Below are 15,836 nucleotides of genomic sequence, written 5' to 3'. Positions count from 1 at the left end.
GCGTCTGAAACCCGGGGAATCCTCACTGCCTACAGCACAAAACCAGCGTGGCTTTCCCTGGCTGGAGTGGAGAGGGGGCTGGGTGACCCACGGCTGCTGGCCCTCTCCCAGCCAGACTCTCCTGAGCAGACCCAGGTCCAGCGCCCTCAGGACTGGGAGAACAAGGGACCACAGTCAGGAAGTGCCCGGGGCTGGGTGCAAACCAGTGGCAGAAAACGCCCTCACCTCCTGGGTGTCCCTGTTGTCACAAGCCTCACTCCAAAACAGCTGGGGATCTCAGCACAGGGTGCCCGACTGTCGGGAAAGACACTCCACCAACGGCAACCAATCCTGGAGCTTCCAGGCTCCGAGAGAAGGCTCCAACGTGGCCCCATGTTGCCCCCTCCCGGAAGGTCTGGGAGCTCTCAGGAAGCCCCACCACGCCCTCCCCAGCCCTGTTCATTCAGGAGGCAGACCACATCAGGCTACAGTTTCTGGATTTTTCCAGGATGCCAAGTGTCATGCTGCAGGACCCCCGGCTTCAGGCACTCCTGCCGGGAGATGGGGCCTGAACCCCCGAATCCGTGTCCTCTCTCCAGCTGGTGGCGGGTCAGCCCAGGAAGATGGTGAGTGGGGTCTGGACAGGAAGGGCCCTGTGTCTCCAGGGATGTGCTATCATTGCCCGGAAGCACTTTCTCGAGGCCCTCCCGCTCAGCCCAGCTTCCCGAGATCCAAACCCAGACCATGCCTTAACAGGGTGCCCAAGGGGAAGCAAAACGAGGGCCAGAGCAGGCAAGTGACAAGAAGAGCTCTAAGTATCGGAGTTCCCGTCATCAGGCTAGGTGAACTCTGGGCTGGGACTGCCGGCCACAGTGGGGTGGGGGATCCGAGCCGCAGACTGGTCCCAGGGCACTCTCCAGGCACCATCTGGATGCTCACACTTGTCCACGCCATGTCAGGCACAAGAAGGAATGAGGGCCACCTTGTATCTCCGTGGGAAGCAGAAAACAGTACCCCACTTGGAGGACCCAGTCCTGGTGCATATGGCCAGAGACCATGGCCAAAGCTTCCTGGGGAAGCTGGACACCCCATCATAAACTCATGGTTCAGTCAACAGCCCAGGCTACTGTCCCAGGGGCTCATTCACTGTCCTCATGCCCCCATTCAGCCCAGGGAGCAGTGCTGAGCCATGCTGCAGACTCATGTCCCTGGGCCTGTCCGCCTTCTGGGGTCCTGGGCAGCACCCCCATCTCTGGGGGCACAGTGCTGCTGTCCCGCCCATCATGTTGTGGAGTCAACCTCAGTGAGCTGATCTCTCACGCCTTGGTTGGCTCCCCTCCCAACCAGCGCTGCCCATCATCACAACTCTGGAGGCACCGGGAAGGTCAGCAAGGCTGCGTGCAGCGCAACCCAGCAGCAGGCCGCGACCCGCCCCACCATGGCTTCCTCAAAGGGAGGCCAAAGGAGGTGGAGACCTGCATGGGGCCCCACGTAAGTGTATGGAAAACGCCAGGATGTGACAGAGGTGAGGCCCAACAAACACGGTTATAAAGGACAGCACCCACCCCATGTGTGCGGACACATGGGCACAAAACGTCCACGGGCATGCTGCTACGTGTGCGCACGCCCCAGCACACGCATGAACACCTGTGTCCTGCACACGCCTTGTTCTGATCATCCAGTCGCCAGAAGGTGATTTCTTTAAAAAAGGGGTAAAAGTACCAGCAATGAACGATCCAAAAAGTAAGTTACAGAAATGATCCCACTTACCACTGCACCCAAAGGAATAAAATACGTAGCAATAAACTTAACAAAGGGATGAAGGATTTACAAAATACCGCTGAAAGAAATCAAAGACCGAAATCTAAATAAGTGGAAAGACACCCCGAGCTCAGGGATCAGAACACGTAATACCGTTCAGATGTCAGCACCACCCACGGCAAGCAATCTACAGATTCAACGCAATCCCTGTCCAAACCCCAACAGCCCCTGCCCAAGAAACCGAGGCCAATCCTTAAATTCCTATGGAACTGCCAGGAGTCCTGAGAAGCTGAAACAGTATTTTAAAAAGAACAAAGCTGGAGGTCTTGCACCTCCTGGCTTCAAAGCCTACCACAAAGCTGCTGTTGCCAACACAGCGTGGCTCTGGCGTAAGGAAAGACACACAGACCACAGAATGGAACAGGGTCCAGAAGACGTGTACGAGGTCAAATGGTTTTCAACAAGGCTGCCGAGACTTTCAATAGGGAAAGAACAGTCTTCTAAGCAAGAGGTACTGGGACAACTGGATGTCCGCTTGCAAACAAATGCAGGTGATCCCTACCTCAAATCATATAAAAATTAACTAAAGCAACAACCGAATAGAAGAGCTAAAGTTCTAAAACTCTAAGAAGAAATCAAAGGGGCCAATCTTCGTGACCTTGGATTTGACGCTGGATTTTTAGATGCGACACCAAAAGCACAAGCATAGAAGGAAAAACATAAAATTGGACGTCACCAAGATTAAGACTTTGGTGCATCCACGGACATTACCACAAAAGTGAAAAGACAGCTCCCAGAATGGGAAAATACTGGCAAATCGTGTAACTGGTAAGTGTTCAAAACATATAAAACAGTCTTAAAATTCAACAATAAAAAGACGAATAACCCAGTTTAAATATGGGCAAAGTGTTTCAACAGACATTTCTCTCACGAAGGCAAACAAAGGGACGACGAGCGCACGAAACCACACTCGACATCATCAGCCATTAGGAAAATGTGTATCAAAACGATAATGAGATTCTACTTCACAGCCGTCCGGAGGCCTGTGATTTAGAAAGTGGGAAATAACAGGTGTTAGCAAAGATGAAGCGGTATCAGACGGCTCCCACGTCGGCGGCAGGAACGCGGAGCGGTGCGGCCGCTGTGGGAACCGGCTGTGGTCACTTCAACAGTTAAGCACAGAATAACCACAAGACACAGTAATTCCCCAAAGAAACGAAAAGCGGTCTTCAGACAAATATTTATACCCGAGTGTTCACAACACCACTACTGACAATGGCCATGCCGGGAAAACCCCCAAGTCCATCGACTGGTGAACGGGTAAACGGACACGGTCTGTCCGCCGGACAACATCCGTGAAGCTCGGACACCTGCCACAGCACGGAGGCACCGAAAAACCATGCCGAGTGCTGGAAGCCACACAGGTTCCGTAATAGGGCCACTTGCAGGAAATGTCCAGAACAGTGAAATCCACCGGGACAGAGCAAACACGGGGACAGCTGTCCAGGGCTGCAGGGCGTGGGGGGTGCGGAGCTGCTGATTAAAGGGTTCGGAGTCTTCTTCCTGGGTGACGAAAACGTTTGGGAACCAGACAGAGGTGACGGCTGCGCAACATTCTGAACGCACTAGACACCATAAACCACGCACTTTACAATACTCATGGTCATGATGTGTGACTTTCACTCCCAATTAAAAAAAAAAAGAAAAAAGGCTGGTTTCTCCACTAGCCTGGACAAACACCACAAGGACCTTCAGTCCTTATGTTCTGCGCTCAAAGCCAGTCACTGGCTGGAATCCCGTGTTTTTTTGCCGATGACCACGCACACTGGGGGGAAGTGGACAGACTCTACACCAGGGTTAGGGCCTGCTCCCACACCAAGCCAAAGAGCTGAGCACCAAGGCGGACAGGAAAGAAGACGGAGCGAGGGGGAGAGGCGCAGAGGCAGAGACAGGGCTCCGAGCAGGGCCGGCGGGGCGCTGGGCACACCTGGGACCCGGGGTGCTGCGAAGAGTCCAGCTTGCCCACCTAGCAGCACGAGTGACTCCCTGCTGCAAAGGCCTCTCCTTCCGTGCGGGTCTGCGGAGCCACGGACGCGAACGGGGCCGTCGGTGCCCGTTCGCTCGGGCCCTCGAGCCAGAGGAACCCAAGCTGAACGTGCGCCCCTTCCGGGCGCGGGGAGCCAAGCCCCCTCTCTGCTTGAAGTGAGAGGACGAGGTGGCCGGCCCCACGACCAGCCAGGCCACTGCGGGAACAACGAGGAGAACGAAGCCTGACGCCAGAGAGCAGCCCAAGGTTGTGGGGGGGGCTGCAGCCACATGGGCCAGTTAGAAGCCAACTGAGGGCTTTGCTCTTCCCACACCAGGAATTTTGGGAGCTGGATTCTCCCAGCACAACCCCACTTCCTGGCCCACACTTGCCCTCAATCCCCTCGTTCTTTTGGGATACAGCCCGGCCACATGGCCAGGCGCCATGAGCACAGAGGCGAGGGGATGGCCCCAGAGGACAGGGTGCCGAGGTGGGCACTTGGCCCAGTCTCAGGCCATCTGCGGCCAGGCCTGAGCCCAGGCGACCCCGACTAACGCCGGCCGCGGGGCAGAGGCTCACACCAAGCACACTTCCAGTAAAAGCAAACATTCTGGCACTCTCAATGAGCCCGACTCCGAGTCTAAGGACCGAGGGACAGGGGCCTCCTCTCTGCCTTCTAGACACCGGCAGGACGTCGCCCCCACCTGCTCACAGCTTCTTAAACTCATGCACTGAGAAGTCCTTGTTCCAGGATGATTAACTGTCTTGCCCGCAAACCCGTCAAACACACCTCGATTCCATCTCCTCCCATATTCAGGAATCCCTGGTTCAAGGACTTAACAGCCCCCTCCAGTTGTGGGGGCTATAACATCGGCCCTGGTGGGCCCTCCCTTCCCTCCAAGCACACATACTCCGCGGGCCAGCAGGGCCAGCCTGGAGCTCTGCTCAGTGTCACCCGGCACCATGGGGCCGAGGACCCCGGCCGGCTCTGCCCCAAGAAGCTTATGGCTGGGTGGGACGGGGGTCATGGCAAGAGCCCACAAAAGCCAACCAGTCCTGGGAAGGGGAGCCCAGAGACAGGGCCCCCCTGTGAGGAGGAGCCCAGACAGAAAGACAAGCAGGAATCAGAGATCCACGCCAGAACTCACCCCAGCCCCACCCCCACCATGCCCACCATCTCTCCCCTGGGGACCGGCTCCTGGCCCCGCCCTTGTCCCCATGACAGCAGAGGAACCCTATCAAATTCCCCCTTCACGCCTGGGCTCAGAGAGCCAGCGAGGCTCCCCCTCCTGGATACACCAAAGGCCTAAGGCCGTTGCTGATGGGCCTCCTTGCCCCACGCCTGGTCCTGCCCCCACGGGGCTCCCTCAGGACTGGGACAGGGCCCCCCAGGCTGGCACCGAGCTCCTCATGTGCAAGCCTGACTCTGGTAGAAGAAACCCCACAGGAGGAGATGGATCTGCCTTGTGAGCCCAGGAACCTCTGCACCCCACACACAACGCATACCCAGAAACATTTACCAAGAAGTCAGCGAAACTTCTGTCGCCGAAGCGTTCGCACTGCACCTCTAGCTTCCCAGCTCCTTAAAATCAGTTTTACCGATTACGCCTCCAAAGCCCCTTGGGATTGACAGAACCGGCGACTGAAAGGGGACCACGAAGCTTTGGGGTGTCTGATACTTGAACAGAATCATTCCCATTGCCCAGAGACAGGGACTCTTCACACCTGGGTGGTGACAAGGCGAGACGCTGGGTCATTCCCTACAGCGACCGGCCCCAGCAGCCACACGCCTCACCGCAGGCCGGGGTCAGGACACACGGGGTCTGGTGGAAGACACAGGCCACCCACTGCCTGGCCCACCCAGGAGGAGAAAGGCCCCCAGTGCCATGGCTGCCACACCTGCCTAGCAGACACACAGACAAGACGGTTCGCGAGGTGGCCGGCCACAAACTCCATCCCTCCCCAGTCAAAGCCAGCTTCCGAGGCAAAGTACCCGGTGCGGGTGAAGGCCGGGCGGGCTGACAAGGTGCCCCAGCCCCAGGAGATGGGGGGCCACACGGGCTCCTGCCTTCCTGGCTGACCGCACTTCCAGCCCAGGCCAGCAGAGAGGCCTCCCTGGGGAAGGCCAGGACGGCAGCTCAGGGTGCCCGGGGCTTCCTGCAGAGGCAAACGCACCCTGGGAGCAGGCTCTGCCCCTAGAATGGGGCTGCCCCAACCACGCCCTGGCCTGGGGACACTGCTGCAGTCCTCCCAGCAAAGTCTGGGCCGCTGTGAGTGTGGGTAACCACAGAGACCCTTCCCAGTCCTCCCAAAATAAGGTGCCCTGGAGAGACGTGAGGGATCACAGGTGGGACAAGACGGAGCCCGTTATTTTAACAGTCATGTTTATTTTTACAGGTACTGTCTGTAGCGAGTTCCACTAATGTGCTATTTCAGGGTATGATACGAAGTTTCCTTCTAAAAGAAATATTCAGGAGACTGAAATGCACCGTGGGGTCCTGGAACAGAAAAAGGGCAGCACAGGGAAAACCTAGCTAAATAACCTGCTAGGGCCCACGGTTTGGTTAACAGCCCTGCCCCCATGTTTTTGCCTCAGTTTCCATGCTTGTAGCATGGTCTGGGGAGGTGCTAACTTCAGAGGAGGCAGGGTGACGCTTACAGGAACACAACCATTTTTGTAACTCTTTAAGTCCAAAATTCTCTAAAATAAAAAGTTATAAAGTATTTAAACTTTAAAAAAATGAGTCGAGGGGGTGCCTGGGTGGCTCAGTCGGTTAAGCGTCCAACTCTTGATTTTTGGCTCAGGTCATGAGTTCAAGCCCCATGTCAGGCTCCGCACTGGGCATGGAGCCTGCTTAGGATTCCCCTCACCCCCTCCCTCTCTCTAAAAACAATAAAATAAAATAATATAAATAAAATAAAGCAAAACAAAATAAAGTAAAATAGTCGAGCTGTTGAACACAAAGTAAACAAGAGTACAGGGGGGACGTGGATCTGGAAAGTCTGGGTCAGCCAGAAATACCTGGAGATGGGGCAGCACAGGGATCATCACACACCTTCCCATTACAGAAGAGGGGTCCATGCAGGGGTGGGAAGGGAGGGCCACACATGGCCCAGGCCCAACCCCTGACCCTGCGTGCCCCATCTCGGCACCTGCCCTGAGCCATCTGGGAAAGCTACAGTCTCAGGGCTCACTCCTGCAACGGGCCCTCGATTAGATGCACAGAAAATGTGCCCACGGAGGGGGAAAAACACAGCCCCTTGCAGACCCCAGGGCCACCCCATGTGGGTGGAAATGAATCTGGGCTGATGAAATGACCTGTGCCTACGTTGGATCAAATCAAAGACCTCCACTGAGAACTGAGAAATAAAGAGATAAGGCTTACCCAAACGTACCTCTCCCCAACTCTGCCCTGGCCAGTCCAACAGATGCCGCCCACCAGGCACGCCAGCCCTCAGCCCCTCTCCCCTGCCTGCCCTTCACACCAAGTCTCAAAGTCTAGTTCAGACCTCACCTGCCTCCCCAACCCAGTGGAGGGGGCCCCTGGGCAGCCCAAGGTCCTCCCAGGCCTTCCCCAAACCTGGGCACCCAGGGAGCTCAGCAGGCCCCGGGTGGGGTGGGGGAAGAAGGGGAGGACCCCCCACATGCAGGGCGCTCGGGGTCAGCTTGCCATCACCTCTGGAACTGAGCAGCCCTGAAGGATCAGACGGCAGCTCTCACCCTTGGCCCGGCCATGAACTTCCATTCCAGCAGGCGCTGGGGGTGGGCGCGCAGCTGCACTGTTTGGAGGGTCCTGTGTTCAGGTCCGGCCCCCCACCCCCACCCCGGGGCTCTGCAGCCTTGGGCATCCACAGGCAGGAAGGCAGCCCGGCAGGCCCAGGGGATTTCAGGAGATGTCCCTGCCCAGAGCAGTCCCATCCCTCCTCACGGGGTCCCTGTCACCAGCACTGAGCTGGGACCCCGCCTGGCACTGACCCAGCTGAGCAGCTCCTGTCCCATTGGGCTGCCTGGGTCCCCAACATGGGAACTGGCAGGGCCACCGGCCCGTCCACCCTTCACATGAGTGGGAGGTTCTCCTCTGGGGACTGGGGACCACCCAGCAGCACACACCAGCACCCACCACCTGCTGGCGCTGGGTCCGAGGGGCAGCCACGGAGGGCACACAGCCCTGGCCAGCCCCTGGCCGGCCCCTGGCCCCCCGTCCTGCCCAGGCCCCAACACGTGAGAACCTGTTGGAGCAGTCTGGGCACCGCGGGCACCTCCTCTTCCTCCTTCCCATTTACTTCTGGGTGGGAAGGGGCCTCGCTTTGAAAACTGGGCACAGGGCCAGGTCACAGCCGCGGGCCAGGGCCCGGCTCTACCTCCCCCACCCCACGGCCCCCAGAGGGCATAAGGTCAAGTCCAACCCGGGGCGTCCCTGTCTGGAGCAGAGGAGGGGGGGAACGGGGCACCATGCCGGCAACAACACCCCCACCCCCACCAACGCCGTTCTGTCACCCACCTCCGCGGGGCGGAGAGGGAGGGGAGGTGAAGTGCGGGGGGGCGGGTAGCCGGCCGGGGTCCCCCCACCCCACCCGGCCCGGACCGCGTCCCGGGGCTCGGGGGCCGCGACGGAGGGTGGGCGCGCCGGCCGCCCCCCTGGCCGGGCCCGCCGGCGTCCGGGCCGCCGCTCGCGCCTCTCCCGGGCCCGCGCGGGGAAAGTTCCTGCAACTTCGCGGGGGAGGCGGCGGGCCGGGCCTGGGCCTGGAGCCGGCCTCCCCGCGGCCCCGCTGTCAGCCGCCCGGCCCGCGGCGCCCCAACTTCCCGGCGCGGCCCCCGGGCCCGCTTTGTGCGCTGCGCGAGGGGCGCCCGCCCCGGCCCCGGCCCCCGCCCCGGGCACAAAAGGGCGCGCGGCCGGCGGCCGGCGGCGGCGGCGGGGGCCTGCGGCGGGCGCGCACCGGGGCCGGGGCCGGGGCAAGGCTGGGGGGGGAGGGAGCCGCGGGGCGGCCGAGGGGCGGCCGGGGGCCGGGGCCGGGGCCGGCGGGCCGCGCGCTCACCTGCCGTGGAACCAGTCCTTGCAGGCGTCGCACTCGATCATGAAGCGGGTAACGTCGTAGGGGAGCCGGCACACGCAGTACACGGGCACCGTCGCCATGTTCGCGCGCCGCCCGCCCGCCCTCGGCCCGCGCTGCGCTCCGGGTCGGGCCGGGCGGGCCGGGCGGGCCGGGCGGGGGGCCGCGCCGGGCCGGGGCCGGGACGGGGCCGGGGGCGCACGACAGCCCGCGCGCACCCGGCCGGCGCGTCCACACAAAGCGGGGCGCGCGGAGCAGGGCCGCGCCGGGAGCCGCCCGCCGGCCCCGGGGCGCAGGGCGCGAGTGTGCGCGGGGCCGGGCCGCGCGCGGGACACAAAAGGGAATGGACGCGCGGGGGCGGCGGGCGGGGAGCCGCGGCCCCACCGAAGGGACCCCCGGCCGCCGAGCGGCCTCTACGTCAGCGCCCCGGGTGGCGCCGCCTCCGCCCGCCGGCCTGGGCCGCCGCTCCCGCCGAGGGAAGGCGGGCCGGGGACCGCGGGGAGAAGGCGGGCCGGGGGACCTGCCGGGGAGAAGGTGGGCCGGGGGACCCCTCTGGGGGAGAAGGTGGGCTGGGGGGCCTGCCTGGGAGAGGAGGACCAGGGGACCCCTCTGGGGGAGAAGGAGGACCGGGGGACACCTCTGGGGGGAGAAGGAGGGCCGGGGGACACCTGTGGGGGAGGAGGGCCGGGGGACCCCTCTCGGGGCATGTGGGCCGGGGAGGAGAGTGGGGGACCCCCCCGGAGAAGATGGGCCGGGACACCCCTCTGGAGGAGAAGGTGGTCTGGGGGACCTGCCAGGGAGAAGGTGGGCAGGGGGATCCCTTGGGGGAGAAGGTGGGCTGGGAGACCTGCAGGGGAGAAGGCGACCAGGACTCCTGCCAGGAGTAAGTGGGCCAGGGAGACCCCCTGTGGGGGAGGATGGTTGAGGAACCAAGCCAGGACAAAGTGGGCTGGGTAATTGGGGGGTGCAGGGAAAGTGGGGGGTCACCCGGAAAGAAGATGGGCTGAGGGTACGGGTAGGCGGGCCCTGAGACCCCTGGGTGTGGGGTGAGACCCTCAGGATGTCCTTCTCGTTCAGATGGCCAAGGAACAACTACTTGGCTCCAACTCTCTTCTTACCCAGCAGACGGACAGGGGGCAACCGGGGTTTTCTGTTGCTTTTCCTCCCTGCTCCTTTTCCGGCTAGGGGCAGCCAGCACCCCCCACCAGGATCCTGACTCTCCTGATGCTCAGCCCCCAGAGGAGGACAGAATTCAGGGAGGCAGGGGTGCACTCAGCTCTAGAAAGAGAGAGTGATTATGTGGAATTGGAGCCCCACCCCCATCCCTGCTCAGAGCCCCCAGGCCTCGTGTCCCTGTCAGGATTGTGGCTCTAGGGCAGCAGGGCTAGAGGGGTGGACAAGAGGTGCTGCTGCCTTGCTCTGGGCGCTGCAGCCTCAGCAGGGGAGTCAGGGTCTGGGGTGGGGGGCGCTGAGGGCTCCTTCCCCCCAGCTGCATCCATGCTCCTCTGGGGGTGCCTGAGCAGAGTGGCTTCCGATGTGCAGTAGTGTTCTGCCCCCTGCTCCTGGGGGATGCTGGCCACCTGAAGCACAGGACTCCAGCCTGGATGGAAAGCCTGGTCCAGGCCACTCGGCGGCGGCAGCCCGGACAGGCAGGTGCTCAGCTGAGTCTGCGGCCTCTCGGGGCCACCTGTCCCACTTGCAGGCAGCTCCGCTGAAGTGCTCCGTCCTCTTGAGGCAAAACCCGCCCTGGCGTGGCCAGCCCCCCTCCCCCAGCAGATGACCCCTGGACCGCAGCCTGGCAGTGCCCATGGCAGGGCCTTAGCTGGGAGGCACCAGCATGAGGAGTGAGAGTGGAGAAGACTCTGGGCAATGGGGGGGGGGGGGAAGCTCCCATCCCCCCGCCAGCCCCGTGCTCAGCGCCTTCCTCCCTGAATTGTAGCTGTCACCCTCCCCTCTGGAGTCCTTCTCCCTGGACCTGGTGCGGACTCTGGGAAGCACTGTCCACCAGGAGCACCGTGGTGTGAGTTAGTGCGGATGAACAGTGCTGAGTCTGCAGGGCAGCCCAGGGCGCCCGCCCGGGCACTGCTGAGGGACCGTCCCCTGCAGCAGTGCCGTGGTGCTCACACCAGCAGTGTCCGTCTCCACCCTTGGCGGTCCAGCGAGGCCAGAAGTTTCTGCAGGCCCCTGGGCTGCAGCCCTTCTCCCGCACCTCCATCTCCTTGTTTACAAACAAGGACAGCGTCACCAGCATTTAGCAAAGGCTCACCAGAGGCTTGCTTAGTTCCTTGCAGGCTCCAGCAGCAATCCCCCCCCCCCACCCCCGCTGCCTGGGAAGCACACAGCATCAGCCCTGGGCCACCCTTGCTCCACAGACAGGTACCCGGATGGGTGCCATTCCACAGGACACTGAGGCTGGAAGCAGCTCAGTCCCTCCCGGAGGAGCCGGCCTGCTGACGGGAGGGAGAAGCAGGCCGGGAGCCCCCACTTCCCCGGGGCCTGAGGCCATTCCGGCCACCCTGCCCTCCCCGTCTGCACGTGTCCACTGCATCTGGAAGTGTCCTCAGAGATGCTCGAAGCTCTTCCAAAGCCGCGGGCCGACTACACACTAAAGTAAGCGTCCATGTGGGTCCCAAACCCTCCCTGTCCTCAACCTCCAGAAAGCCCTCCTCCCTCTCCTTCAGTTACTTAGATGCGCACTGAGCACCTGCTGAGTGCCCTGTTGTAGCTCCTCTTGCTGTAAGGGGGAGAGTGACACATGCCCCACAGTGCCCTGGGGAGACCAGCACTGGTGGGGGGGGGGTGGGGGGGACCTAGGGCCTCCTGAAGTGACCTGGGCTCAGAGGCCACACAGAGAGGGGAAGTGCATGGGGCCAGATGCAAGGACCCAGGAAGCAGGGGCAGTGGCCTTGAGATGCAGGTGTCCCCTCTGGCTGCCCACTCATGCTCTGGCCCTTCCATGTGGTCTGCCCTTTGCCTCAACACCGACCGAGTCCATGCCATTCCTGGGGGCGCAGTCCACATAAGCATCAGGACCTCAGCACCCACCCCCGTGGCCGGGCCTGCAGCAGGGCTAAGAGGGGGCTCCCAGCAGCACGCAGCCTGCAGCCAGCCTCGAGGGTGGGGCCCATTTTATTCACCTTGTTGCCCAGTGGAAACACAGCATGTTTCAGGTCACGTTGATCCCCTCCCTCTCTACAAAGTATACTGAAGGCTAGTGCAGGCTTTTCTTTTAATGGTAGTAACATACACAAGATAACGTTTACCATTTTGATCATCTCTAAGTGCACAGCTCTGTGGCATTAAGTATGTTCACACTGTTGTGCAAGCATCACCGTGCCCCTCTGCAATTCTGGCCCCCCGTCCCCCTCCCCCAGCCCCTGATGCTCACCATTCTTCTTCCTGTCTTCGTGAGCTTGACTGTTCTAGGGACCACGGGTCGGTGGACTCCTGCAGAGTTGGACCCTCTGTGACTGGCTTACTTCGCCCGGCACGGTGTCCTCCAGGTTCACCCTGTTGTAGTAGGGGTCGGGATTCCTTTCCTTCTTAGGACTGAATACTGTTCCATCCTACATAGAACCCACATTTGATTTGTCCGTTCATTGTTGAACAACTCCTGAGTTGTTCCCACCATTTGGCTGTTGTGAGTGATGCTATGAGTGTGGGTGTGCAAATATCTGTGTGTGTCCCTGCTGCTACCTTTGTGTGTATGCCCAGAAGTGGGATCGGTGAATCATAGGGTAGTTCCAACTTCTTGAGGAACCTCCATACCATTCTCCAGAGTGGCTGCACCAGTTTGCATTCCCACCAACAGTGCACAAGGGTTCCAATTTCCCCATATCCTCGCCAACATTTGTTGTTTTCTGGTTGTATATGTGTGTGTTTGTTATAGCTGTCCTAATGTGGGGGAAGTGGTATCTCACTGTCGGGTGGTTTGTTTGTTTTTTTTTTTGAAGTAAAGATTTTTATTTTGATTTCTCAACATACAGTTCAGTATAATACTAGTTTTTGATGGCAAAAATTTGTTGCCACTGAAACTCCATGATCATTGTGGGTTTGATTTGCATTTCCCTAATGAGTAATGATATTGTGCATAATGACCATCTGTATATTTGTCCATGTCCATTTGAGGCCTTTCTTCATTTTTGGTTTGGGCTGGGTTTTTTTGTTGTTGACTTGTAGGTGTTCTTTATATATTCTGGATATTAATCTCTTATCAGATAGATGATTTGCAATTGTTTTCTCACATTCTGTCAGTTGTCTTTGCACTCTGTTGGTCAGGTGTGTCCTTTGATGTACGAACGTTTTTAATTTTGAGGAAATCCAGTTCAACTCTTTTTTCTTCTTTTGTTGCCTGTGCATTTTGATGTCATATGCAAGAAGTCATTACCAAATCCAGTGTCATGAAGGTTTCATCCTGTGTTTTAGGTTTAGGCTTTTGATCCATTTTGAGTTAGTTTTTGCATTTGGTGTTAGTAAGGGTCAGCGTCCTGCTTTCGCGTGTGGAGATGCAGCTTTCCCAACGCCATGTGTTGAAAGCATAGTTCTCTCCCCGTTAAGTGCTCATTGCACCCTTGTCAGAATCACTTGACCATGTGGGCAAGGGTTTATTTCCAGGCTTTTTATTGTCTTTCATTGGTCTGCATGTCTAGGCTTATGCCACACTGTGTTGATTTCTGTAGCTTTGTAGTAAGTTTTAGAATCAGGAAGTGTGAGCCCTCCAACTCTGTGCTTTTTTCGGGATCCTTTCAGTTCTTCTAGGCCCCTTACAGCTCTATATGAATTTGATGATTGGCTTCTCCATTTCTGCAAAAAGGGCTATGATAATTTTGACAGGGATTGCATTGAATGTATAGGTCATTTTGGGTAGTATTGCCATCTTAACAATGTTAATATTCTGATCCATGAACATGGGATGTGTTTCCATTTATTTGTGCCTTATTGCTTTCAGCGATGTTTCATAGTTTTCAGCTCACAAGTCTTTTGTCCCGTCACTGATGTGTATTCCTAAGTATTTTTTTTTTATGTTGTTGTAAATGGAATTGCATTCCTAATTTCCTTTTGGGATTGTTTATTCTTAGTGTATGGAAACAAAACTGATTTTTGTGTGTTGATTTAGTATTCTGCCACTTTGCTGAATTTATTACTTCTAATAGCATTTTGTGGAATCTTTAGAGTTCCTAATTCTTGATGATTGTACGTAAAAGCATGTCATTGGTGAACAGAAATTACTTCTTTCTGTCTAATTTAGATGCTGTTTGTTTTTTATTCATGCCCAATTGCTCTGGCTAGAACTTCCAATACCGTGTTGAGTAGAAGTGGTAAAAGTGGCATCTTTCTCGTTTCTGATCTTAGGGGAAATGCTTTTTTTTTTTTTTTTAACTTTTTCACCATTGTTCACTTTGGGCTTTTTAATATGTGGCCTTACTATGCTGAAAAATTTCTTTCTATTCCTTGTTATTTTTATCGTGATAGTGTGTTGAATTTTGTGAAGTGCTTTCTCTGCGTTGGTTGAGATGATCCTGTGGGCTTTCCCTCTTTCGTTCTGTTAGTGTGGTGTCTCACCCGGATTGATCTTTAGACCGAACCATCCTTGCATTCCAGGAACTAATTCCACTTGGTCGTGGTGTACCATCTTTTTAACTCACGGGTGCATGCAGTTTCCTGGTATTTTGCTGAGAATTTTGCATCAAGGTTCGTGAGGGTTGTTTTTTTTCGTAGTTCTCTCTTCTTGTCGAGTCTTTGGTTTTGGTTATCAGGGCAATGCTGACTTCAGAGGAAGTGTTAGGAAATGTTCCCTCCTCCTCAACATTTGGGAAGAATTTAAGGATTAGTGTTGATTTTTTCTCTAAATCCATGGTAGAATTCACCAGCAAAGCTTTTCTTTGCTGGGAGGCTTTTGATTACCGATTCAGTCTCTGTAATAGCTGCAGGTCCATGAGATGTCCTCTTTCTTCATAATTCAGCTTTGGTGGGTTGTGTGTCCAAGAGTTTGCCCTTTCCATCCAGGCTGTCCAGTGTGTCAGTAAGCAACAAGTGCAGGTCTTATGGCCGTGAACCAGGCAGACACGTCCCTCCGCTGAGGAGCTCATGTGCCAGAGCAGATGACAGAAAATTAATAACAGTGTGGGGGGGTGGGAGAAGTCAGAAAGGAGGTACTAGTTCAGGGTCGGATGTGTGCTTTTGTAACACAGGAAGCCATCTGGTGAATGCCAAGAGAGTTCTAAGAGCAGGCCCTTGGGAGACCTGGACCAAACTGATCTGATCCAGAACCCACTGAAATGAACAGTGACCCATGGGGACTTTGGAAACCTTCTGGGTTTTCCTGATACGTATGAGAGCGCCCTTCCTGTCGAGCATCTCTAGGATGGCCCTGTGATGTTTGGAAGCAGTGCGTTTGTAGACAAAAGCCCCTCAGCCCAGTGACTATCTAATTTACCATCCAAAAGGGCGCTGTTCGTAAAACACCAGAACAGGGCAAACGGGCTACTCTGGGAAAACCAGACCCAGGTGACACTTACGTAACCCACACCTGGGTCGGTCAGGTCTGAAAAGCTGGATCTGCACAAATGCCAGGAGTGGACGTGGCGTGATGAGGCTGGGTGGGTGTGCTGCGGGGCCGCCAGGCTTGCTTCACGTGCTGCTGGCGTCCGCTGGGCACAGTGGGCCACGGCCATCCCAGGCACCACCCTGAAGCGGCCAGCGCTCTGCCTGGGTAATTTCCACGCAGCCCCCAGGGTGTCCCTCCTGGAGTCCCCAAGACATCACCTGCACAGTCCAGCGCACAGCACGGGCTAAAGTGCCTGGTGCAGAGCCTGGCTTGGCCCGTGGGCAGGTCCGTGGGGCCCCTGGCTGTGCTAGGGAAGCTGATGAGAGGAGCAGAGGCCCGGCCAGCAGCAGCCAGAGGCCCTCGTGGCGAGGGCAAAGCAACCTCTGCAAGGCTCACTCCACCAAGTGGGGAGTAAGGAGCAAAGGGAAAGGGCAGTAAATCAGGCATTGTCCAAAGAATTCACGGCAGAAT

The 15,836-nt window shown here is 57.7% G+C and overlaps 1 protein-coding gene and 1 long non-coding RNA gene across 2 annotated transcripts in view; one reads left to right on the top strand and one right to left on the bottom strand.

Moving 5' to 3' along the window:
* The window catches only part of LOC102741094 (lysine-specific demethylase PHF2), a 51,024-nt gene extending 42,045 nt beyond the window's left edge, over positions 1-8,979 (bottom strand). Inside the window, exon 1 of the mRNA XM_081802724.1 lies at positions 8,804-8,979. Coding sequence (XP_081658850.1) covers positions 8,804-8,901 — 98 coding nt within the window. The 5' untranslated portion in view covers positions 8,902-8,979. The remainder of the gene's footprint in view (positions 1-8,803) is intronic.
* A 561-nt stretch (positions 8,980-9,540) lies between these two features.
* Positions 9,541-14,878, top strand: LOC145716952 (uncharacterized). Its single transcript, XR_014139891.1, has 2 exons — positions 9,541-9,594; positions 9,652-14,878. It is a non-coding gene; the product is annotated as an uncharacterized LOC145716952 (long non-coding RNA).
* The last annotated feature ends 958 nt before the right edge of the window (positions 14,879-15,836 follow it).

The sequence above is a fragment of the Leptonychotes weddellii genome, chromosome 14, assembly GCF_054177405.1.
Source record: "Leptonychotes weddellii isolate Sample4059 chromosome 14, ASM5417740v2, whole genome shotgun sequence".
Lineage (NCBI taxonomy): Eukaryota > Metazoa > Chordata > Mammalia > Carnivora > Phocidae > Leptonychotes > Leptonychotes weddellii.
Note: the sequence above shows the minus strand (reverse complement) of the source record. Positions and strands in the feature narration are given on the sequence as shown.